The following is a 24,351-nucleotide window of genomic DNA, read 5'->3' on the forward strand; positions in this document are numbered from 1 at the left end:
TGAGAGAGAAACCCATTTTAATTTTATACAAAAAAAAATCAATAAATAAATATGTTAGAGTTTTACTGTAGCAAGCGAAATCCATTGTAAACACTTAAAAGAAAACTGTTTTAAAACTGTTTTTGGTAAAACTATTTTTCTTTGTTCCAAACTGTCTGATTAAATGAACATGTAAAGGAAGCAAGTTTTCTAACTGGTCATTCTGTCTTACTGACGTTAATATTGGAACGACAAACCAGTTTTCAGACTTTTTTTCCTTCCCTTGCATTCAATATATGCAACCACACCAACTCGAACAATGACCTAAAAACATCCATGTGTCTGTTTTGTAATAGTAATGGAAAAAAACACATAATTGTGAAAGTAGGCACTTCTGCAGGCTGACTTTTCAGATTTTTGGTCTGGTTAGTGCATGCATACTGTGTTTTAACACTGGGATCTAATTATTGTCACATTATCAATAGTATTGTGATCCACTTTGATGGACTGACATCTCATGCCCAGAGTTTCTGGCAGAGGTTCTGGATCCACTACGACTGAAGATGATTGGATGAGCAGAATAATGTAACAGATGGTTTGGGCAAGAGGGCTTGGCTATTATGAAATACATTAAAATCACTTCCATTTTCATGGAAACTAATTATTTACAATATTGAGTAAACTTCTACTACAATGTAACACAATATCTTACATTGACACTGGTACAACTCACACTGTCGTACTCTGAACATACCAACCAGCATTTTTTTTTTTGTAGCATCTCTTAGTTTTCAGATAAGCCTTAAAAATAATCTGAGTGACATTTAACATGACACGACACTTACTGTACTACTAGGTCAAAGCTCAACTGCTGAGAGAGTAAAAAAGATTATTTGGCAGAACATCATATCCTTGTTCACGGAGGGGAAGTTTGAAACATTCTTCCTGGTACACAGTAAAGTTCACAGCACCTACTGACCATGTGGTGTAGAAGGCACAGTATATAAACATAACAACTGGTCAAGTGGTGTTTATCAACAAGTTCATCAACACCATCAGTGTTGAAGATCCAAGTCATGTATCTTCAATAAATGGTTCCAGAAACATAATGTGCAGGCTCCAGTCACACGTCAGCCTTTCCAAGAAGTTTTGGGATGTAGTCGAAAGCAACACTGTCCAATGTACAGTATATTAACTGAGCATTTCTTTTCACATTGTACAACATCCCTGTACAACACAGCCAGAATCTTTATAAACCACGTCCATGCAGATTCAAACCGCTGTAATGCAATCCTAGATAAGAGAAAACTAAAAATATCCTGAGTTTTATCACCTTTTACAAACAGCATGTCTTTAATCTATGACTATTTGGGGATCAGAAGCAGACCTTTATGTCAACGTTGGGTCGGTTCTTTGAAAATTCCTTCAGCTGCCGAACACCTTCCTTGGAAATTTTGTTGTCAAATAACCTGAAAGGTAAAACATTGCATTTTGAAATCTTGTTCATTCTGTAGAACACATCTGAGCAGGAGATTGGTTAGTGTTTTATTATTATTATTATTATTATTATTATTATTATTATTATTATTATTATTAACATAGTGAAGTGATTCAGTTACCATAGGAACTCTAAGGTGGTGTTTTCCATAAGGGCTTCCTTAAGCAGTTCTACTCCTTTATCTGACACGAAATTGTCCCTAAGTCTGGAAATTATACAAACAACGAATAAGAAGCACATAAAAAGAACAACAATATTAAAGAGTAATAATTCTAAAATAAAAAGCACACTAGATATATATTAAATATATTAAGAAATATATTTCTTACCTAATATCTTTTAGAGTATGATTAGTCTTCAATAATTCAGCAAGAGCAGCAGCTCCAACGTCACCAATATTATTAATTGCCATTCTGCCCAAAAATAACAATTTAATATCAATGTCAATTTAAACATAAACTCATCAAACCACTGGAAACTCAAACATCCTCCTTTACCTGAGGTCAATCACTGTGTGGTTCTTTTTAAGTCCCTCTGCTAAGATCTTGACTCCCTCACAGCCCAAACCCGTCGCTACCACCCTAACACACACACACACACACAGTCATAGTGCCACAGTGAACTGGGTATGTTCATAGAAAACACACTTCTTTATCAATCTTAACTTACCACAGTCTCTCAATATGACAGTCAGGACTCTGTAGAGCAAGAGACAACACTTCTGCCCCCTCTGGACCCAGAGGATTCTGTGCAAGCCTTTGGGAAATTAATTCATATTAATAACAATGATTAAAGTAAGTTCATTGGTCCCTAGTAGCTCAGTAGTTTCTCAAAGAATCATTGTTATGTAACCGATCATCAAAAGATGCTCCATGGAGCTACCTGAGGGTGGAAAATAGGGGAAGCACAGGAAGGAGTCTGCGTAGTCCCTCAGAATCAAGCCCTTGTGCTTCCAAATTTATCGACTGCAGGTCCGGACTTAGCTGCAGGAGAAAAGCTAGCTCACTCCAGTCCCTGTTAGTCAAGTTACAGTAACCCATACCCTCCTGAGAGAGCAGTTTTAGCCAGGCCTGCAGTCTCTGTGGCAGCCCAGGGTCCTGAGCCTCATAAAGGCAGTGGCACACATTCAGCTGTCTTTCAGGACTCAGAGTAGGGCTGTGGAGCTGTGAGTGGAGCAACCGCAGCACAAATGGTGGAGAAGCATGAGGCAAGGGCACACACGAGGTCAAATATGACCGTGGTTCATCACGGAAAAGGCCATTCAAGATGAAACGGGTCTTGGGGACTAGCAAGCCAGATACAAATCTGTAAAAGAGGAAAGAATGATTACACTGTCATTATTATAATAAATGCCAGATAAATAATGTTGGATAAAAGCAATGAAAATGGGAAGTGTGATAAACGTTTACATGAGAGAAAATATTTTGATATAGAGAATATTAGACCTAAGCCTACACAGGTATACAGAAGTATATAAGAAGGTTCTTGCTCTCTTGCACTGACATTCAGGACATTCAGGAGGCATACGTGACTTTAAAACTGAATGACTGAAGGGAGGGGCTAAATTTGTTTACATTTTGGGTTTCAAAAGAGCAAACTCCAACCTTCTCCAAAAATCTTTCTATCCTTTACTACTGAGTTGCAGTTGTTGAACATTCAAGTCATCCTCAAAGAAGACTTGTGTCCTAATTCTGCTATTCTCTTCTCTTTACTCTGTTTCACTCAATATTAAGGGGCAAGTTGTGGCCTAATGGTTAGCGAGTCTGACTCGTAATCCTAAGGTTGTGGGTTCGAGTCTCGGGCCAGCCACGACTGAGATGCCCTTAAGCAAGGCACCGAACCCCCCAACTGGTCCCTGGGCGCCACAGCATAAATGGCTGCCCACTGCTCCGGGTGTGTGTTCACAGTGTGTGTGTGTGTTCACTGCTGTGTGTGTGCGCGCACTTTGGATGGGTTAAATGCAGAGAACGAATTCTGAGTATGGGTCACCGTACTTAGCCGTATGTAATGTCACTTTCATATTACATTTCCAAATCTTTTTTTCCTGATGTCTTAACAAAATCTGTGTAGATCTGTGTATATACTGTACAGATCTGTGTGTAAATTCATTTTATATTGAATTTTGTAGTTGTGATAAAAATAATATTCATTAAGTATTTCAGGCTGAGCAGAAAAGTGCATTCATATTCTTATGTAGGGTATATCATTTTTTAACACCAATTCTTTGGTACCAAATTTTTTGGTAAGATCAATTTTCCTCTTTAGGAGACACAGATTACCGTTACTCCTTGTATAGGGTGCCATTTCTTATGTCCTAATTGTCTAGCTATGCTTCCTTCAAGTCATTAATATGAAATGTTCATTACATTTGAATGTACAATTGAAATCAAATTATTTATTTAATCTTGAATAATCTATACACCTTCTCTATATTAAATTGCAGGATTATACAATCTGAAGCCTATAAATCAAAGCTCACATTACTTTTATGAAACTTTTCTTAGGGAAAAACTCCTACCAATGACTTCCCAATAAATCGATTTGTATCCGGTCTTAATAAATGAGGTTTAGTGCTAGATTGTTAATGGGAGTTTGAGAAAGCAATATAAATTACACAGGAATATTAATAAGTTAATATTACATTAGTGATACACTTGCATAGAAAAAAAAAGGTCTACTGTGCACTACACCTGCAGAAGAGATCCAGGTGTCCGGACTGATGGCGTTCTCCCCAGTGGAGAGCTTTTTTAATACGTCTACGCAAGAGATGTTGTGGTTGACGTAATTTACTAATAATAGACATTAAGTGCGAGTGCATTGCTGGAGCAAGGAGTCCCATGTTCCGCTTAAGTCCTGTGAACGGGTCCGAACCTGACAATGACTCCAGAACATAATAAAGTGCAGCTAGGAACTCTTGGATGCTGGTATGAATAAACTGAAAATGCTTCTCATATGTTAGAGAAGATCTGTCCTCTTTAAGGATTTCCATTAGGAAGGCACGCAGGAGCTCATTGCAGTCTAGAGAGAAAGAGGCCAGGTCTGAGGAGTCGAAAACAAATCGCCTCTCCAGTAGGCCTTTGAAGGCCAGGGCACCCAAACATCTAATTTTTGCTTTTGTCTCCTTTAGGAGATGAGGGGCATCGTGAAGCCTGTTGAGATGCAAGCCCTCTACACACCCACCAACATGGAAGAGGAGTATGGTTTTAAAAAAGCAGCAGTAGATCTCAGTGATTGTAACTGGTCTGGTGCCAATGACATGGCTGTTGTTTATCGCTGTGTTAGGTTCAGATGAGGTCCGAGACTGATCTTCTATTACTTTTTCAGTTGTTTGTGACTCACCACTCGGTGTTACGGTGTCAGAAATGAGGAAGGAATTGCCATTGTGCAAGGCAGTAGACACAATCCAGCAGAAGGCGGGGATGTGACACATGAGCTGTAAGGGTTTGTGAGAAGATACAAATGCCCACACAGTATCAGCAGTCTTGCTGGAGGTACAGCTTTTCTCAAAGTACTGCCGTTGTTGGTCTGGTGAGAAGCCCAAAACATTGTAGAACTGGTTTACAAGCAACTGTGGCACTTTTGTGACAGCGTGAAGACGAGAAGTGAGGAGAATAGCGATGTCTGGCAAGAGGATCTTTTTTATTAGATTCACTACCATGGCTCCTACAGATAGCTCCCGCTCAGGGTCTGAACATTTAGGAGTGCGTTCAAAGTCCAAGGGGAAACAGAACTCATCAAGCCCATCCAGAATAATCAGAAGCTGGACTTGGTTGGAAGTCATTAATTCTGGCAAAATAGGTTTGAGATGACTGTAATGATCAGACAGCAAAACCTGAAGGCTCAGGGGTTCAGTAATTAGGCTCAGTTCACGAAAAGACAGAGGCAAGATTATCTTTTGTAGGTCTGCGTCTACAGCCCATTCCTGAACTAACCGTTTAATCACAGTGGTTTTGCCACTTCCTGCCACCCCCGACAACAAGGCCACACCATTCCCGGAGTCAGAGAGCAGGTTCTGATAGATGTCTTTAAAAGAACAAGTCTCCCCATGTCCTCTTGTCTCGGCCCTCCCTGCCCTAAAGGCGTCCCCGACAACTGATGTCTCATGCTGGAAATGAACAGGCACTTGGCGTCCTGCATCCTTAGAAAACGTAATGTCGGTGAACCAGTCCACCTTGGGAAGTCCGGAAGTCGATCCCAGATAATTCCCTGGTGTGTGTTGCTTGGCCAAGATATCTTTGTGTCTTTGGAGATGGTCACTCACAGGATCTTTCACACTCAGGTTTGTGCTTCTGGTGAAATTAGAAAAGTTAGACAACAGGAACAGAAAAGCTTGGCACGGCTCCTCTCCTCGTCCCTGCAGGACATCCAGCATTGTCCTCATACAGTCTCGTTCACCTAACATCCCACCACCTTTTATAAAGCTCACGTCCTCTTCGGTAACAGCCCCCATTTCCAGAAGGTGAACCAGAAGAGGGTTCAAGTGTTTGCTCCAGTTCTCCACCAGCTCCACACGGCGCTTTTGTATTTGCACACTGCATGATTCAACAGCCATCAGCTTTGTTATTACGTCAAGTCTTTCTCTCTTCCTGCTGTCAATTAAAAACTATTGTTCTTCTTAGAAGTTGGTTACTTCTGGGAAAGAGCTGCTGAAACACAAAAGCAGAAACATGTCAGCTCCTGGATAAATGCTGAAATCATAGAGAAGTGCGACACTGAAAGCTATAGCTGTAGCTATACTACAACCAATAAAGATTAAATTAATCAAACCTACTTCCAGCAAGAGGATTTCCGTCCATTTATCCATATACACTTCAGTCCCAACAGGAGGACAAACGATGAAGTCACTTAAAACCGAAACTATTGGGTTTTTCCCCACGTTAAAGCGCATTAACTCTCACACGTAGTCAGCCTGTAAACTCACTTCATATGACCACCATTACAAAATAAAAACTTTGTATCTTGTACATATGCATAGTTACAGTCGAACTTTACAGGTCTGTTGTCAAGTATATCAGCTGAAATGAAGCGTATTAGAGTTATTTTGGACTTGAACTGTGGCTCCACCCCTTTAAAAAAAAATCAGAATTATGCAGGATGGAGTGGTACGTAATTTTATATTCATGATTAAATTCTACAAATAGATTGACATGCATAAGGAGTAGTAAAAATCATAAACACATAAACACAGACAGATTAGAATAGTCTCATAATTAAGAATGAAATTTGCATACTTTTATACACACATGTGAGACATGCATTGAGAAATGGATACAAGAACAAGGACTATTACAAGAACTTTATAGAAGGTTATCAATAGGGTTAAAAATTTCACCATAGCTAGATGAGATGGTTTGAGTATTTATTTGAGATTTTCCCACCCAAAAAAATGGAGTGAACAATTCTGTGGATGGAAACGCTTCGCTGATGAGAAACGATCAGTAACTCTACAGAAAGCATAGAGTCGAACCTTATGGTTTGAAGTGTTGTGCTAATTGTTATGCTTAATGAGTGTTTATTTGAATCAGTGTAGACTTTTAGCTCAACCCGTTCTGTTTTGTCCTTTCTCATCAGCAAGGTGCTTTTTACTGCAGAACTCTAAATGGCTCCAATATTCATGCTACAACCAAAGTCACCAATATTGATGTTTAATGTAAACATTAACTAAATATTTTTTATCTTGCATGTTTTATGACATTGTGCTGCTGACACATAATTGTCTGATTGGATGACTGCATGAATGTGCATAAATAAATAAAGTGGAGTGTATATACAGTATATTTCATGTGTGTGAGAAAAAGCTTGAATAATGTCCCACACAGCCCAGCATACAAAAGGGTTTCCCCAGTAGAGACAGTAGAGTGACGACACAAATACCTTCAGGACTCCATGCAGAAAAATATACCATTCAGTCTAAGCCAGTTGTTCAGAGATAAATAAAAGAAATTGGGGGGAAAAGTAATTTGTATTACTTTAATTAATTACTTAATTAGCCCTTGGGTAAGAAGAACAGTTACAGACTCCTGAATGTGATCAGATTATAGAGATTCAGATATTATTTCACTTCTAGAATAAAGTTATGGCTTTATAATGACCTTCCAACTCAAATAACAGCTTATTAAAAGTGTAGTGAGCAGAAAAGCATCTCAAAACACACAACATATCAAACCAACAGGCAGGAGCTACAACAGAAGTAGACATCAGCTGAATCTGCACCTACAGTGAATACAGGTTCATAGGGACAGCTGAAGATAATAAAAGCTGAAAAATGTTTAACATTTCAGCTGTCTGCTTTCAGTGAGACTTGCCCACTATGTTTTTACAGTAAATAAGTATATACAAAACATAAAAAAAATTCTGTATTCCTAAACTCTTCACCCAATTTGATGTAAACACCCTCAAAGTCTTTACATTAGTTTATTTCTATATACCTTGATAGACAGCTACAACAATAACTTTGTCGATGGGCAAATATTTACGAACCTGACTGTATACTGACCTTTATATGTCTCATGGAACAATGAATCAGTGGACAGGGACTGAAGAGTGACAAAAGCTTTATTTATGAAATCAGCTTTATTATGCGAAGATATATTGTCAGTCTGCATCCAAAAAACATTTTAAAGTTTCTTAAATTACACAAATAGTATAAAACAAAATCACAAGTGTCAATTAAGCTTGTCTACAGGTGCAGTAAGAAAACATTAATCAAAGCTTTTCCAAGGACAGCGTTGGGAACATTTTATAACCATAAAAATATAGTTTTATATATTTGTTCTATGTTACATGTGGCACTTAGAATAGCTTTTTACAGCTGCGTTTAATAGTGTCATCTTTAAAGCTTAAAGTTTGCTGTGAGAATAATTGATATAGGCACTTGCTAAACTTTCTAAAGTAACCCTTTAAACCATCAATATTTTAAAAGGCAAGACTAAAGATTATACTGTATACACAGTGCAAAGGTGCGTGGTTTCCTATGAAGTGCATGTCTGCATTGTGCTAATGTACACTCTTTTTCCTGAAATTCTATAGTTATTATGCACAAAAGCAGCGCTTCCATACAGTACACAAACCCATTTTATTTGGATACTTCTCTATCATTTTCTTCTTCACAAGCTAAAAGCTGCTTATCTTTAGCCTAAGTAGCATGTGGATTAGAAAATGACATTACTATGTATCCAGTGTATAAAGCGAAAGACGACTGTTTACGACTGTAATATTGCAGTAAAGTTATTCTGTAGGCAGAACACGTTGCCTGATATCAAACCTCTAAATAATTTTCTTTTAAGTGATAATCAGAAAGAAAACTTACATAAACATCGTCAGTAAAGGGAAAAGCTATTAATGTGTGACTAAAAGATTTGGTGTAATGGAGCCAAATATATTCAAGCATATTACAATACATCAGTTTAACTTGACTTGAATAAAATCTACTCAGCTTTCCATTACCATCATGGTAAAGGTTAACATGCATTGTGAACATACTAAGATAATCCCTCCTTTTTTCATACATCCAGAAGACAACACTTTCAACTTTCAACAAAATATTTCAGCCTCCTTACTATTTTCCCCACGATATACCATTCACGATCATTTGGCTTATGCATGTGAAAGTATTTGGTATAGCTTTAATATAAGACAGGTTCTAGGTAGGAATAATTTAAACTTTCAAAGGAAACATTAAGTAATGTTCTATCATTGCTGCAAATAATATGCAAGAGTATAATTCTGCTTTTAATTCTGAGTCCCTGGAGAAAGTGAGAAGAAACAATCAAAAAGTTCTTACTGCTAACCCTGATTTATCTTTACATGACGCAGAAGCTTCCCAGACATCAAATTATTGTTCCCCAAATTAAGCAAGATAGATAAACAGTGCAAGAAACATGCACTGATATGTTGTTATTTCTTGGCTTTCAAATATAAAATCATAAAATAACAGCAACATTAAATTCTCAGAACACAGAAATATAAATATTGATTAGTTTGCTGGAAGGTCACGAGTGGAAGCGAAGCCTTTGGTGTGGCTGGCTGGCGTCTCAATGGCTGAGTGGAGCTCTGTCTGCGGCTGTTTGACAGGTCACCGGTTTAGAATGTAGCCATCATCTTGAATTGAGGCGAGGGGCAGTCTGCAAAATATCAAGACAGGCTGGATTGTATTTAACTGAGAAAGATGTTCAGCTGTTTATACGTACATCAGGCTGTTGGTTTGCTGGTTAATCACAAGGCTTTTCTCGTATAATTGGAAAACGGATTCTAAAAATCAGCCTCTATTACCACAGTTCAGGACTGAATTGAAAATATACCATTAATTTTGCATTGTCAAATTCTCAGTGATTTGTATAACTGTAGACAAGCATGTCAGATATACAATAACAAATTAAGGCTGCATTAAGAGTCATGTTATTAAAGTTATTCTTTAGTATTCATGGAACTGAATATAAAATAAGTTGATTCTAAAGTATTTGCATTTGCTCAAACTGCACAAAACAGAGCACCACTTTACGTTTATTTAATTCAAATTACCAATGAGAGATGTACCACATGACCTCATGCACATATTTGGAGTGCACATAAGTGTGGAGAGTCTCGAGAGGAAAGAGTAGAAACAGTGTAGGAAAGCTGTGTGTGGGTTTTAAAAACAACCAAGTCCATTTGTAGTGAGATGGAACAAATTTGCCTAAAGAATGAATGCTGTCTCGCTTATGTATCAAATATAAAGCATGATTTTCAACGTCGCTTTTTCCCCACAAGTGGTTTATGAGTTGTTTGGCAGAAGATCAAATTAATGTCATGACCACCTATTAGTGTGGTCTGTGATACAGTGACCTCTTTTAATTTTAACTTTTATACTAAATAACAGTTATTTTTTATTTATTTTGGTTATTGCAGCTTTTTTTTAATTTGCAGCTTTATCCAAAACAAAGACAAGTCGTCACCTTCAATCATCCCTATCTACCATGGTCTATTACAGCAAGGTAAGAACTTCTTTAACCGCTTAGCATACATGCTTTACGGCTAGATCTGACCAAATATACCGAAACATCTGACACTAATACAGTTCATTATTATTATTATTATTATTATTATTATTATTATTATTATTCACCCTTAAGGACAAACACATAAATGAATTATTTAACAAACCAGTTAACACCTTGTTCTAGATTACTTTAAGGTGCTAATGTTTAATGGGGTAATACTTAGCGGCACTCCTTACCACAGAAAGGTGTCCGTTCTTAGCTTTGGAAACGAGCAGCTCCGAGCCGGATGTGAAGTCAATCATCCCTTCTTTTCCTTGACACACTGTGAATGTTATGCTGTTCAAGTACAAAAAGAAAGAAATAAGAAATCCAAATATTTCCTTAATTTCATACATAAATTCACATGAAGTTCACATGCATGATGCTGACCTTTCCTGGCTGATGTTGATGTTGTTGAGCTTGTCGGCACAGATCGCAACTTTGGTTAAGGTCTCAATCACATGATCGCTCTGTAGCACTGCATCACCCTATGAACAAGATATTAGTTTATATATTAATTTTATCCACCATCCAGTCTGCTGTAACAATCCTTCACTGATGATCTTTTAACCTCACCTTCTGTTTGTTGTCATCACAGGCAACATGGAGGACGAAAACGCCGTCGCTGAGAGAGCTGACTGAAACGCCTACAGGGAAAGGTCAACATTTAGTACTTATATTATTTATTTACGCTTACTATATATTTTTTTCCTTTGCTACTTCACCTTTCAGAATACTGTAATCAATGCGCTGTTTCAACTTAGTCTCATCTACAATGATCGCACAGCTTCCGGTCAGTATCAGCTGCCGTGAACGTGGTTTGTATCCTCTTCTGTCGTATTTAGTCACTGGAACAGCGTACTGTAAAGAGCCACACACTGGATTAACCCCATATATAAAATAACTCTGACACAACTTACACACATAGGTATTAGAAGTGTTGCGTGATTTGGATTAAAGTAATATATATCCATCCATCTTACTTAAGGCTAAAATGGTTTGTAGTGGAAGTCAGTTTCAGAATTCTGGTCATAGCACTGTTTAGCATGTCAGTCAAAAAAATAACAAATGCCACGGTGTGCAACAACCATCAGTGAATACATACCTTCATCTTCTCACTGCCCAGAGCCTGGAGCACTTTAGGATTGATTTCCTCCCCATCTAAACACACACACACAATGAACGTTGTTATAAAAAGCAGAGAGAAAAGATTTGAAAAGATGAAAGTACTAATGGATTTTGTACATTTTGCTATACACTTAAATTTGCCCATGTTTATTTTTTTGAGAAATTCACATAAAATGTACTAATAAACCCAAGAAAGTTCTTTTAACATGTAAAATGCTCTCAGTTTTTTAGTTTGGTTTGTTAATATAGGTTTGCTACAAAATCATGATATGATTCACCAGCAATATCATCTATTTATAACAATCAAGCTAATATAATAACCGCTTATTATAAAGCTAAGAATTTTTATTTTTAATAGCAAAGATATCGGCACAGTGAATACTGTACTTACTGAGTCTTGTTCCTACAAACAGTTTGGCGACACTCTGAGGGTAGTTGTCTTTCTTGTCCTTAAAGATTTCGCTGGCCACCGACTTCTGTTCCAACTAAAATGAAAAAGAAATTGTAAGACGCTCATGTTTAGTGCAGACAATTCAATTAAGTCCAATGTTGAATTCTGAAAAATCCTCTTTAAATGTTTTAGTAGATCCAGTGTTTACCTGGTGCTTCCACTCTGGGCTGATGCTCTTGCAGTATTTCCACACCATGTTCTGCATGCACAGCTTGCGGAGGTGCTCTGATGCCTGGTGTATGACGACAGATATTCGTGTCACGTGTCATATTTACATTTACATTTCCAGCATTTAGCAGACGCCTTTATCCAGAGCGAATTACACCTTATCTCATTTTATACAACTGAGCAGTTGAAGGTTAAGTGGCCCAGTGGTGGCAGACTGGTGGGCCTGGGATTTAAACTCACAACCTTCTGACTGGTAATCCAACACCTTAACCACTAGGCTACTGTCATATCCACTTCATACTCCATCCAGGATATGTACGAATAAGTAAGAGTTAAAAGGGAATGTGATCAAACCTCAGTCAGGGCAGGTGGGGGTCTAGGCCAGCTCTTGTCCAGTACTGATTTAGGCAAACTCCTGTGTAGCTTCATTAAGAATGAGTACCGCACATAATCAAGGAAGTATTCGTTCTCAGGACAGCGTGGCTGGTTACGGTACATGAATCCTTTAACGAATCTAAGAAAAATAAAAGAAAAAATTTAAATCAAAACAAAATCCAGCTACAAATGACATATGAATCGCACTGAACGTTTATATCACGCAGTGCTTCTGCTCAGACGGTGTTGGTTAATTTCTACAACAGCAGCTCTGACAAAAGTGCAAGCTGCAAGGACTTTAATCATTTCTGTTAATTGTTCTAATACTGTAACATTTCTGTAGTAACAATGCACATATGTATTTATATAGTTAAAAAAAAAGTGAATACGTTTTGACATGTTTTCTCTGTGCAGATTTATATAGCACTTTTGGAAGGATGTCACTGCTTTGTGAGGGTAAGAGGTAAGACTGTTCCTTTATGTTTTGCCATACTGGAAAACTTAAAACTCCACCTTCAGGAATTCATGACTTCTTGCTAACATGACAAGCTTCATTATTTTTCTTGTTAACTTCAAGTGAGAGGAAAATATAGAGGCTGAGAAAGGAACAACTCTTTATAGCTGTTATAACACAAGTGATAACTGGGGCCAGCTTGCTTTGTGGATGATAACTTTTTATGCTGTCCTGTCAGGAGTAATATAAGACATAAAGTAAGATCATTTGCATAAGATATCGAAGCAGGCATACCTGCGGATGGTGTCAGCAGCTTGTCTTCTGCGATGTGCTCTCCTGCGGGCCAAAATTCCTCTCCACCAGGCCTGAATCAGGATGGCTGCAGAACAAGAACATGAAAGTGGTCGATTTATTTTTGGAAAAGAGAAATAAAGTTACATACACATTCAAAATGAAACTATTGTGTCTTTATGAAATATGAGAAATGTGGCATAACTCCCTCTTCTTTTTAACCATACCTGATCGTCGCATTTTACGGTATTTGGATTTTTGACTGTAGCCCTTCCAGTTCGCCTGAAGCTTGGTCGCTGTATGACAAATTAATCAAAGAATTCTTTGACATCATTGTACATCAATATCATATGCTGCATGTATACGATGTATAGTATAGTCAGAATTCTGTGTTTTCTGTATAAATAAATACATAGTTCCTACCAAGACTGTGTTTTCTGACTTCTAATGCATCTTCGGTTGCAAACAAGGTCTTTGGAAAACGGATGAAGATTTTGGTCCTAAAGTTGAAACATGTATTCGCATTTGTAATCAGCTTTTGCACAAACACATGTGGAAACATCTGGAAAAGATAGTTTTGGGGTACAACAAACCTGCCAAGTTTGTACTCTTCAGGTTTGTAACCCAGGTGCCTGACAAGTGTGGAAACTCCATCTATCAAGCGCCCGTCCCAGCTGGGCCAGGTGTCTGGACACAGCGACTTATACCTGTGACAGAAAAACGTGTAAAATGACCTAAAACAAAACTTTATCTGGGCAAACCACACAAACACACAACACTCCACAAAAAAAAAGCCAAATCTGTGTTGGCCAGTGCACAACAAAATCCCCCCAGTGATGAAACACTTTATAGGAAGTGAAAGTGCTGACACTTTTTTGTATTTATATGGGAACATGGGCTAATTTCGCTCTGATTTTAAACAAGTAGAAAAAGATGTCTATTAAGAAACGCTGACCTCTGAAGGAAGATCTCGTAGCGACGCCGATAGGCAAAGCCCGCTCGCCTTACTCTCAAATTCTCCATCAGCCCCAGATACTTCACTTGATGCCTAATCAGAACATCGTCAAATCGGCCTGCAAAGACACACAACGTTCAAAAGATCAAATTTTACTTCAAAATTATTTTAAATTCTTGGCCTGAAATATATTTAAAATATACCTCAAAATATACTCGGGTCAATTTCAAAACAAAATAAATTGCTACGAATAATCTTGTCTTAGTAGCAGAAGTATAAATCAACTCAGCATGTAACAAGCAATACACAACAGAAAAAAATAAGTACAGATAAGCCACTGTGATGCAGCCTGACACAAAGCACAGCTACTGTTACTACCCTGAAGTTGAGTAATTTCCAATAATAGATTTATTCCTGTTTTTTATTCCTCTTTTCTATTTTTTTAAATTAACAATCACATCAACAGCCTCTCTTTTTTCTCTCTCTTAAAAATGAAGGGCTTCACCAGACAGGTTCCTTCATAAGTTACTGCAGAAACATTCAAATCAAACTGGTAAGATTGTCAGTTGTTATTATTTAAAATTCAACACCTTCTGACCAATCAGATCTGAGAACTAAACAGTGCTGTGGTATTAATTCTACAGTCTAATACAAAACTTATTAGTGTGAATGGACAGCACACAGTAAACAAAAAACAATATAATAGGAAAGTAATTTTTCAGCACATATGGAAGAGATTCTTCACTCCTATTAAAATTTTCACCACATGGCTGTGCTGTTCATCACCAAACCACAGAACTAAGGCACTGTTCAGACAAGCAAAACACACAAACACACCAACACACACCAATCTAAATCAGGGAACTCACCAGCCTGCTTAGCATCATTAGGTTTGATGCAGCGCACGTATGACGGATCCTTAGACATGAGGATTTCCATCAGCTTCGCCAGGCTGTTCTTAAACTGGGTAGCCGTCTAGGCACAGAGGAAACGAAACAGGGGAAAGAAAGAGAGCATGAGAAGAGTGAAGGTTCGGAAGAACACACGTCCTAGTGTGCTGATCTAGCCAGGCGGTGACAGTGTGGGAGAGGATGGACATCAACAATGCATACAAACAGCTTAGCCACATCATCAGCAGCAGCCCACTCTCCCTCAGCCAATGGCCTACTGCTGAGTGGGCACCCACACACACACATAATGACGAGTGTGACCTAAGAGTCAGGGCATTCCTCACAGTGTGGGCACCTAGCAGAGATTTCCCCATACATTACTCGATTTACATCATCGTTAGTCAGAACTAACATTTTGATGCATAAAGGAAAGACAGATGTTTCTTACCGTTTCTGGCCGTTTCTTGTCCGTTAATTCTTCTCGGGCAAAACACTGATTGAGGATCTTGTTTTCTGACATGCACATCACCTGCGTCAGGCACAATCACAAACTCAGACATCACCATATATTACAAAGTCAGATCAGCGAAAAATGGAGCTACAGCACAATGTTTGTGAATTGTCCTAGTCATACTTCTCTCCAGTCCCACACACTGACCTCTTTCAAATTTCTGAAGAGGAGATCATTGTTCTTGTCCAGAAAGCCTGGGAGTGAGAAAGAACACAAAGGGGTCAGTAAGCATGCTGCTCAGCGGAGCCTGAGAATAGGAGCTCTAGACAGAACTCATGACTCGAACATTGGAGCACCCTCTAAGTTCCCCGTGTCTCGATCCACTTCCTCACCGTTTACATTGTAGTTGACTTCTCCAGCATAATGCAGCAGCCTGAATTCATCTCTACCCATCACTTTCCGGGTCTTTCCGTCAGCCAGTTTATGACTGAAGTAGAGAACAAAGCGGAGGAAGAAAGTGTTTAATAAACTATTATAATCCAAAAGTATATTGAATTAACTCATAATGTTGTTAAACCGTAAACATTTAAAGGACATTTTTAATCTAATCTCTCTAAACTACATCTGAGGCATGTGTGCAATTTCCACTGATGAGAATTTCAACAATTCTGGAAGAAAAGAATATGAAACCCATTAATTCTAAAACACGGAAATGTGACAATATTTCAGAAGGTATACAGTACACGCTGAGTATAGGGTTATATGTATATATTGTACACTAATACACTGTATATGTGATAAATAGAGATTAGTTTAAAACACTGGAGTATTCTCGTGTTCATATTGTAATGAAGCGTGACTGACGTTAAGAAGTGGGCATGGCCGCCTAATGTGCCCTCCAGCTTCTCTAAGAAAGTTAAGTCAGTGGCATCTCCTGGCCTCAGACATTCCTCATCCTACAGCGAGAGCGCGAGAGAGAGCGCGAGAGAGAGAGAGAGAGAGAGAGAGAGAGAGAGAGAGAGAGAGAGAGAGATTACATTTCACATTTAGGACATGCGAAGTTCTTGCAGTATTGATTGACACTATTAGATAATTGCTTGAATGAGCAAGGAAATGTGCGTTTCTATTAAAGTGTCCAGTGAGGATATACAGGAAAAAGCCAAAAATAGGATGCCTGTGTGTCACAGACAGGAAGAAATGTATTACTTATCTAGAGGGAAATGCATTGGTCTAAAGAAAGAACTATGTTTAATCTGGACACAGTTTTTACCAGATATTCAGAGAAAATTCTCACCAGGATAGAGATGATGCCTTTGAACTTCTCCTCTACAAGATCACAAATAATCTTATTGTTGAAATATTGCACAGGCTCCCACTGTAAACAGAAAAAGAAAACATCTTAGAATAGGTTCTGCATCAGTAACAAATGACATTTAATCACTCTTTTCCATGTTTTTCACACAGTTATGAAAGCAAATATCTGCAGAATGACAGGAATTCAAAATCTGCCCACTTGGTCACAAGCAGGCTTTCTTTAATAGTGATGAATTTTTATATGTGAGGTCAATATCATCAGAGTACAGAAAAGGCAGCACAAAAATGTTCCCTTGAAAAGGGGCAGAAATATCAGTAAAGCACTTAAAAGACCTCCTTCTCCCATGACTTTGAACACAGTAGACAAGTGTAAGATGAGTGTGTGAGTGTGTGTGTGTGTGTGTGTGTGTGTGTGTGTGTGTGGAGGGACATCCTACCGTGATTCCCTCGGCTTCATATTCGTCTTGTTCTGACTTCAAGGTCAGCTCGATGAAGAGCTGCTGCAGCTTCTCGTTGCAGTAGTTTATGCAGAATTGCTCAAAACTTCGCAAACAGAGAAGAGATTTATTGTGTGATCTTTTTAAAATGTTTATGGATATTTAAAATTCAAATTTTAAGCATACATTAAAGAAAAGACACTTATTTTCCACACAAAAAACAAACACATTATAAATCTAATAACCTAAAGAGACTCTGTTTATTGATGAAGTTTTGGCATATTGTTGGGTTTTGTTTTAAAGGGAAACTGAAAACCACATTGGCATGTCTAGTGGTTTTGCATTATAAAATATAGAAAACCTATAAAAAAAGATTATGCTGATTTATGCAAATGCAGGCTGTGACACAGAATTTGCATATGCATATTATATTCGTGGCTTACATGATGGGGTAAAAGTCTACAAGGCATCTTATCTGTTATCTAATAATTTATTTATTTCTGAATGTAAATAAATCATAAATCAGTAAAAACAGATGAAGTCTAATGCCTTTTTACATGAGGGATTGACTGTAAGACAGAACTTGATAGAACCCAGGATGCTGCTGGTTTCTTTAATAAAAACCAGGAAACCAGCAGCACATCACAACATTTTTGTTTACCACATGCAAACTCACTCCTACCAGATGAAGGATAAACACTTTGCTATGCTATGCTGGTACAACAGCACTAATTAGGTAACATGATATAACTATTGTTCATTGAAAGTGAACACATTATAACTGGTTAGTGGTTATATTTAAAAGGTTACTGCGTCTTAGACCTCATTACACACACCTGTTGTTCTGGAAGACCTCAAACCCATAGATATCCAACAGGCCAATTACAGATGTACTCTTACTGCCGAGGAAGTCCTCCTGAAAAAACAACAACAATTACAGTGAGCAGATACATAAGGAGGAACATTGGACACACCGCTCTGTTCATGGGCGAGAGCTGGGTTTAGTTATTCGAAAGGTAAACTAAATAAGATTCAATTTTAAAAATACCTAAAAAACTTAGACTAAACCCCATCTAATCAAAGGGGTAGAAATGTTACAGTACAGCAAAAATATATTAAACAGAAAGAGGACTATAAGATAACAAGATAAGCACTTTGGTGAATTTTCTCCTGATAACACAAATTTCTGTGATCCAAATGTTATTCAACTAAACTAAAAATAAATGTTTTGAAAGTTATAATACCATCCTTACAACGTTCTGATAAACAAATCTCAAGACTAAACTGGTAATAAACTTTAACAACGATTAATCACTAGCTTGTGGTACACTTCACATGGCTAGCTATACTGACTGTGAAAAGATGAGTTACAGATGTTATAAACCTGAAGAAGAAAAACACAGCTGGATGTCATGACATCTCTGACCACATTCTGATCTCTTTATCTAGTCTCCAGCCTGATAACAGTATGTCATGCTTGATCGCAACAGAATGTCTTGGTTAAACCCGCTGCACTAGATCCGGATTTTCCACACATTAGTCTTTTAGGCTACAGTATGGTCTTCAGTAAACATTTTAAAGATAAGCCACTGGAGGGAGCCAAACACTATCACGTCTACTGCTTGTGGTACTAATATTACACTCATAAACAGCGTGATGTTTGAGTGTACCTTGAAGGACAAAGAAGCGTTGATTTTGTTCACGAGCCAGGTGAAGGTGCGTCCATAAATGGCCTTAGATAAAGCGTCTCGTGCTGATGAAGCCTGCTCTTGATTCAATGGGCTCATCAGCTGTAAGCCAGACATATAAATAAACAAATGTCAGGCCTGGAAACCCAAAAAGAGCTCAAGTGTAACATTTAAGTTTCATAGATGAGTAGAGTAGTGACTAATAAACACACCTCCTCTCCTTTGGCAATAATCTTCTTATGTGTCAGAGCCTCTTTGAGAACGCTGCTATCCACACCTAATAACTGCAACACCAATGGGAAAAAAATGTTTAAACTTTGACATACATCATTTTTATTTAGACATCATGTGTTTCTATGCTATATAATTCACAACAAAACACTTCTGGTTCTTTTGGTATCAATGGCTTAAAGGTAAAAAAAAATGGGTCACATTGTTCTACGATGCAACAGAAATATTTATTATTAAAAAAAAATGATGTAAAATGATGTGGCAAAAAAAAAGAAAGCATGATAGAACCCATTAAATCGATTTCATCTTTCGGCACAATACTGTTTAAGCGTATAATACACCAGCAGAGTTATTCAACAGCTCTACAGAAACACACATATGAGGATTCTCACCCTGGCTAAATATTTAATCTGGGTGTCTATAGCAATGTAGGCATTGCCACCATCCTCACTCCCGTACTGAATATTCCCCAAATGTAGCACGCTGGCAATGATGTTTAATAGCTCCTGTAAATACAGAGAGAAATCGTGTGAGAGATAGAGAGAGAGGAAGACAGGGGCATAGGGCAAAACAACATGGTTATAAGCACAACAATTACAGCTGAAGGCACTATAATTTTCCATCACATCATAAATGTATTCTGGCTTAGTACCATAAAGTAATTACAGCCCTGTCTGAGAATATCAGAATTGTTATTACAGTATTACAAGTAATCCTTCCTGTGTACAAATTTTTTAAAAAAAAGGAAAAAAAACAGACTATTTATAGACTGTTAATCTCCCCAAAAGAGTTTTTAAACTGATAGATACTCTTAGTTTCTGCCTTAGTGAACCTGTATGAGGGTGTGTGCTGGATAGAGACTACGAGGTACTGCTGTGAATAAGGGCATACAGGCATCTGCTAAATGCCACAATTTAAATCCCACAATGACAAACGCAGCTATAAATGGACAAAGAGTATGGCACTGTTCAATAATAGATGTAATTGTTAGCAAATTTATGTGGAATGAGATGAATAAGATGTATCTCAGATGTATTAGTTCTTATTTATTGTTTGTGAGGTAATGTTAAATGGGTATACGTGTTGCACATGCCCTACTATCGTTTCCATCTATTTCCTTTTAAGTATTTAGATAGGAAACTATTTTCACTGATTCTAAAGCTGTGTCTTTCGGGCTCTCTTACCTCCACTTCATCATCACTGAACCCAATGATGCTCAGAGCTTTTCTCACCATCTTCCAGTCATTGCGGTCATTAATGGAGCTCACTTTGGGACAATTACCCTGTAATGCAACCGCACACAGAGGAACATTTTTTCAGATCAATGCCACTTATAAACTTTCATCAAAACATCCATTTGATTTTCAACTGTTTAGTCTTGATCAATGGAAAACAGGATGTAACCACAGGTAAGAGTGTGGCTATTCACTGTTAATTTGAATACAGCATTAACAGATAGACACCGTATACAAAAATGACAGCATGTTTATTGTTTTTAATTTAAGGTTGTATGTTGCTAATGATATGAAATTATAATAGTAAATATAAGGCATAGGCAATTCAATCCTTATCAAAGCAACAGTTTATATCACAGCAAAAATAAAATGTATAGAATTCTTACATTAATGAATATGACACAGAGTGTTGAAGCTGTTTGCAGGCACCAGTTTTAAGCAGTGAGATTTTAACACTTTAACTTTTGTTTAAAATTAATTTTTATATTGGAATAAAGCTTTGTTGGTGCTAGTGTAAACAAAATGTGTCTAAAAGGTTTGTACAACAAAGCCAATTTTTGTCGATGTGACCACATACAGTACCTTAATGTTATTACTTAATGTTGTTTCCTGAAAATTCAGATCCAGGAGACTTCAGTTATCACCAACAGTTATCATCATAGCACTTACTATCACTTAATTTTAAGAATTTATTTTGATTTGTTTTTAGTCAGGAATTTAAGAAACATTAACCAAGTGGTATTTTGTTAACATTTAAACAAAGAGAGTTAATCAATGTTATTGATGCTTTGTTAACGTTACATACAGTTTAGTAAATACTGAAGATCACGGCTTGTTAATGTTTAATGCTGTAAGTAATGTTTGAAGGTCACCGTATTAATGTTAAAGCATAACAATCTGAATTTTTAGAAATTGCCATATATAAGTTTTTTAAATCCTAAAAAGTAATTACTGCTGATAAATGAGCTATGCAGTTTAACGGAAAACCGAATACTGATGTGTCCTTGAAGGCTGTATTTAAATGGGAAATGCAGTCAGGATACATCAGCGGTATGTCAGTGAGTGGGTGTGTGTTTGTGTGCGTGTTTCTCCCTGATACCCAGCAGGCAGTAAGACTCATACACACACTCAGCAGAACACAGGAAGTGAAGGGAAGGATAATGACTTTTAACTTCCCCTATTAAACGCCAGGGGAGTCCAAAAATGTGTGTGCATGTGTGCTGATGCAAGCTCTCAATTAACCTTCACAAGGTACTGGTACTGTTGTGCGTTCCTCTCCAGGCCGAGTCTCCTTAGCAGGTCTTCCTCGCCACCCTCAATGAGCTGATAGAAGATGTGGAAGTTTCGTTCTCCGTTGCTTTGGTGCACAACACGAGATTTCTCCAGCAGGTAGTTTAAGATGTGACCCCCAACTGGAGCACCCTGCCAACGAGGAAAGCCAACGGGAATAACAGTGGGACGCTGACATGCACAAACATATACGTAGAACAAACACACACAAACGAGGGCATACAGGAGCACAACCCAACCCCAAGGAGTGTACAAGGGAGGTGGTACAGATGCATAAAAAGTATGAATATTAACATCAGTGATGCAATGTTGTTCATGCATTCTTTACATTGGGTGATAAACAGCAGCATAGCTACAAATCTTGTACCGAACTGAACACGTCCTCAATGACAAATTACCTTGAAGTCAAACTGGATGTCCATGTATTTCCCAAAACGGCTAGAATTGTCATTCCGCAAAGTTTTAGCATTTCCAAAAGCCTGAAATAGAGACAAATGAGCGAGAGAACAAGGGAATGATCATGATCATAAAAGAGAGAAGCATAAGCAATAGCCACCTTACAGACAGCAACACACTAAAAGCAGTAAGGTCGGCATTTCATAATATTTCTTCAGGTAAAAAAAAATTTTGTGAGCAAAAGGTTTATGTAACATTTACGGAAGGAGCATCCAGTATCTCTTTAGAACAGATGACATTGCACTTTCTGTTTTTTCTTGATAACATGGCAAGCTGCTAATTTTTGTCTTATTAACCTAAAGAAATAGTCTTCATGCTAAGATTAAAAGAATTAAAGGCCATCGGCCACCTATTATACCCATCTGCAATACATTATGGATGTATGGCAGTAACTGCAATACTGATGTCACACATCTTTCATCCTTTAGCCTACTTTTAAATATTGCAAGCTCATCACACACCTCTTATGTAAATAATCAGAAAAAATATATTTTCAGGATCCCTTTCCAATCATCCACAGAAATGTAAGGAAATTATTTTGGCTTACATTATTAAGATAGTTCTTTATAATAGCTGGTCAAATTTAATAACATAATACTAAATTAACAGTGTTCTATTTAATAGGCTTTATCTAACCAAATTCTAGCTTATGCATGCTAGCTGTATATTAGACAGGTTCTGCTACTGTTACACAAGTCACTGAAAATACAAATCAAAATAAATTCAGATAGTATTCATATGTTCATGGATACTGCTAGCTTTACAGATTACAAAATGCTCATTATATCATTCCTGGCAGGATGTGTGTTACCTCCAGAACAGGGTTGGACTGCAGTAGGCGGTCTTTCACAGTCTGCACTTGTTCGCTGGCAGGACAGGTGATAGCGTAGTACTGCAGAACTTTCTTAGAGGCTTCCGTCTTCCCGGCACCACTCTCTCCTGAGATCAAGATACACTGGTCCCGTCTCTCCGTGCGCATGGAGCGATACGCATTATCAGATACTGCATATCTACACCAAGAACAGGGAGCGTAATAGGGCAATTACTAACCATGAAAATGTGTTACCATAACTGTTAAATCTGGTTTGTCACAGCTCTGACAATAATAACAGAATTAATACTGTGTTGTTTATACACTAACAACACACACACACACACACACACACACACACACACACACACACACACAAACACACAGGAGATGCTTCAAATAAACAATAAAAAATACAAATAGTAATAGAAATATTTTTAAAAGAAGTCTCCAGTGTCGGTGCTTGTCAGCATTCAGAGCCAAAGCTCTTTTTTAAGTTTTATGAGAAGTCAGTGGTCAGTTTGTGGCATTTGAGATAAAGAGAAACACAGATGAGGAAACTGTTTATACAGTAGATAATGTTCACAGCTAATTTATCTTGAAAATGTTTCATAAGATATTCGGAAATAAATACAAGTAGCTCTGTGTCATGTTATTGTTTATTTTCTTACATCATACCCAAAGATTCTTTCCATAAACTGCTTTCTTGTCATCACAAACGATATGTTGGTTTTTATTTCAGAATTTAAAGAGAGAGACAATCTCACTGCTCCTTCTGTAGTGAATAACAATATAATAATCTAGTTAATATATTACTGAGGTAGCTGGCATACCATTACCCCCACCCCCCATTTTCTCATTGGTTTAGTCGATGCTAATTTCAACCAATCAGGTAGCTGTCTCCGAATACGACAGAACGTGCATTTATACACACATACATACATTAACAGAACACACCACTCTCCTCCTTATAGCACAGCCTTTGAGAGCTTTCTGTTTTCAGTCATTTCAGGAGGAATGGCACTACTGAAGGTCTGTTATTTTATTGTCTCGCAGTGCCAAGATGACCCTGTGATGAATGTGAGGGTCATCAAGAAGAGTCCCATTACAGCACTGTACAGGAATCTGGCTCATTCTTCATACCTGCCCACTTACTTCACTCTCTGCTCATTCCCTCAAAAAACAGAGGGCTTATGAGGCTAGAATGGGAATGTGTTTGCACCACATCTCCC

The 24,351-nt window shown here is 37.7% G+C and overlaps 2 protein-coding genes across 7 annotated transcripts in view; both read right to left on the minus strand.

Annotated features, from left to right (window-relative positions):
- On the minus strand, nucleotides 1–6,540 carry si:dkey-118k5.3 (NLR family CARD domain-containing protein 3). 3 transcript variants are annotated; one of them, XM_027148037.2, is made up of 9 exons: nucleotides 6,249–6,540; nucleotides 4,168–6,120; nucleotides 2,360–2,782; nucleotides 2,147–2,233; nucleotides 1,975–2,058; nucleotides 1,807–1,890; nucleotides 1,599–1,682; nucleotides 1,367–1,448; nucleotides 1–1,287 (listed from the first exon to the last, which is right to left on the minus strand). In XM_027148037.2, the coding sequence occupies exons 2-9, from the start codon at nucleotides 6,027–6,029 to the stop codon at nucleotides 1,273–1,275; spliced, it is 2,721 nt and encodes a 906-aa protein (XP_027003838.1). In that variant the 5' UTR covers nucleotides 6,030–6,120; nucleotides 6,249–6,540; the 3' UTR covers nucleotides 1–1,272. The 3 variants fall into 3 exon arrangements, with proteins under 3 accessions (XP_027003838.1, XP_027003837.1, XP_047676749.1); XM_027148036.2 differs by having other exon boundaries at nucleotides 4,168–6,123; nucleotides 6,249–6,539; XM_047820793.1 differs by having other exon boundaries at nucleotides 1–1,448; nucleotides 4,168–6,123; nucleotides 6,249–6,539.
- Nucleotides 6,541–8,014: 1,474 nt separating this feature from the next.
- The window catches only part of myo1cb (myosin Ic, paralog b), a 43,816-nt gene continuing 27,479 nt past the window's right edge, over nucleotides 8,015–24,351 (minus strand). For all 4 annotated transcript variants that reach the window (XM_027147201.2, XM_047820489.1, XM_047820490.1 and 1 more), the window contains exons 4-32: nucleotides 23,120–23,318; nucleotides 22,251–22,331; nucleotides 21,805–21,984; nucleotides 20,512–20,610; nucleotides 19,720–19,833; nucleotides 19,309–19,380; nucleotides 19,079–19,198; nucleotides 18,245–18,324; nucleotides 17,409–17,514; nucleotides 16,952–17,032; nucleotides 16,522–16,613; nucleotides 16,050–16,144; nucleotides 15,865–15,911; nucleotides 15,655–15,735; nucleotides 15,186–15,291; nucleotides 14,317–14,434; nucleotides 13,955–14,068; nucleotides 13,785–13,861; nucleotides 13,589–13,657; nucleotides 13,365–13,449; nucleotides 12,596–12,755; nucleotides 12,222–12,305; nucleotides 12,014–12,107; nucleotides 11,600–11,655; nucleotides 11,220–11,355; nucleotides 11,071–11,141; nucleotides 10,885–10,982; nucleotides 10,692–10,791; nucleotides 8,015–9,600 (exon numbers count right to left, since the gene is read on the minus strand). In XM_027147201.2, coding sequence (XP_027003002.1) covers nucleotides 9,574–9,600; nucleotides 10,692–10,791; nucleotides 10,885–10,982; nucleotides 11,071–11,141; nucleotides 11,220–11,355; nucleotides 11,600–11,655; nucleotides 12,014–12,107; nucleotides 12,222–12,305; nucleotides 12,596–12,755; nucleotides 13,365–13,449; nucleotides 13,589–13,657; nucleotides 13,785–13,861; nucleotides 13,955–14,068; nucleotides 14,317–14,434; nucleotides 15,186–15,291; nucleotides 15,655–15,735; nucleotides 15,865–15,911; nucleotides 16,050–16,144; nucleotides 16,522–16,613; nucleotides 16,952–17,032; nucleotides 17,409–17,514; nucleotides 18,245–18,324; nucleotides 19,079–19,198; nucleotides 19,309–19,380; nucleotides 19,720–19,833; nucleotides 20,512–20,610; nucleotides 21,805–21,984; nucleotides 22,251–22,331; nucleotides 23,120–23,318 — 2,842 coding nt within the window. In that variant the 3' untranslated portion in view covers nucleotides 8,015–9,573. The remainder of the gene's footprint in view (nucleotides 9,601–10,691; nucleotides 10,792–10,884; nucleotides 10,983–11,070; nucleotides 11,142–11,219; nucleotides 11,356–11,599; nucleotides 11,656–12,013; nucleotides 12,108–12,221; nucleotides 12,306–12,595; nucleotides 12,756–13,364; nucleotides 13,450–13,588; nucleotides 13,658–13,784; nucleotides 13,862–13,954; nucleotides 14,069–14,316; nucleotides 14,435–15,185; nucleotides 15,292–15,654; nucleotides 15,736–15,864; nucleotides 15,912–16,049; nucleotides 16,145–16,521; nucleotides 16,614–16,951; nucleotides 17,033–17,408; nucleotides 17,515–18,244; nucleotides 18,325–19,078; nucleotides 19,199–19,308; nucleotides 19,381–19,719; nucleotides 19,834–20,511; nucleotides 20,611–21,804; nucleotides 21,985–22,250; nucleotides 22,332–23,119; nucleotides 23,319–24,351) is intronic.

Source organism: Tachysurus fulvidraco, chromosome 11 (genome assembly GCF_022655615.1).
Source record: "Tachysurus fulvidraco isolate hzauxx_2018 chromosome 11, HZAU_PFXX_2.0, whole genome shotgun sequence".
NCBI lineage: Eukaryota > Metazoa > Chordata > Actinopteri > Siluriformes > Bagridae > Tachysurus > Tachysurus fulvidraco.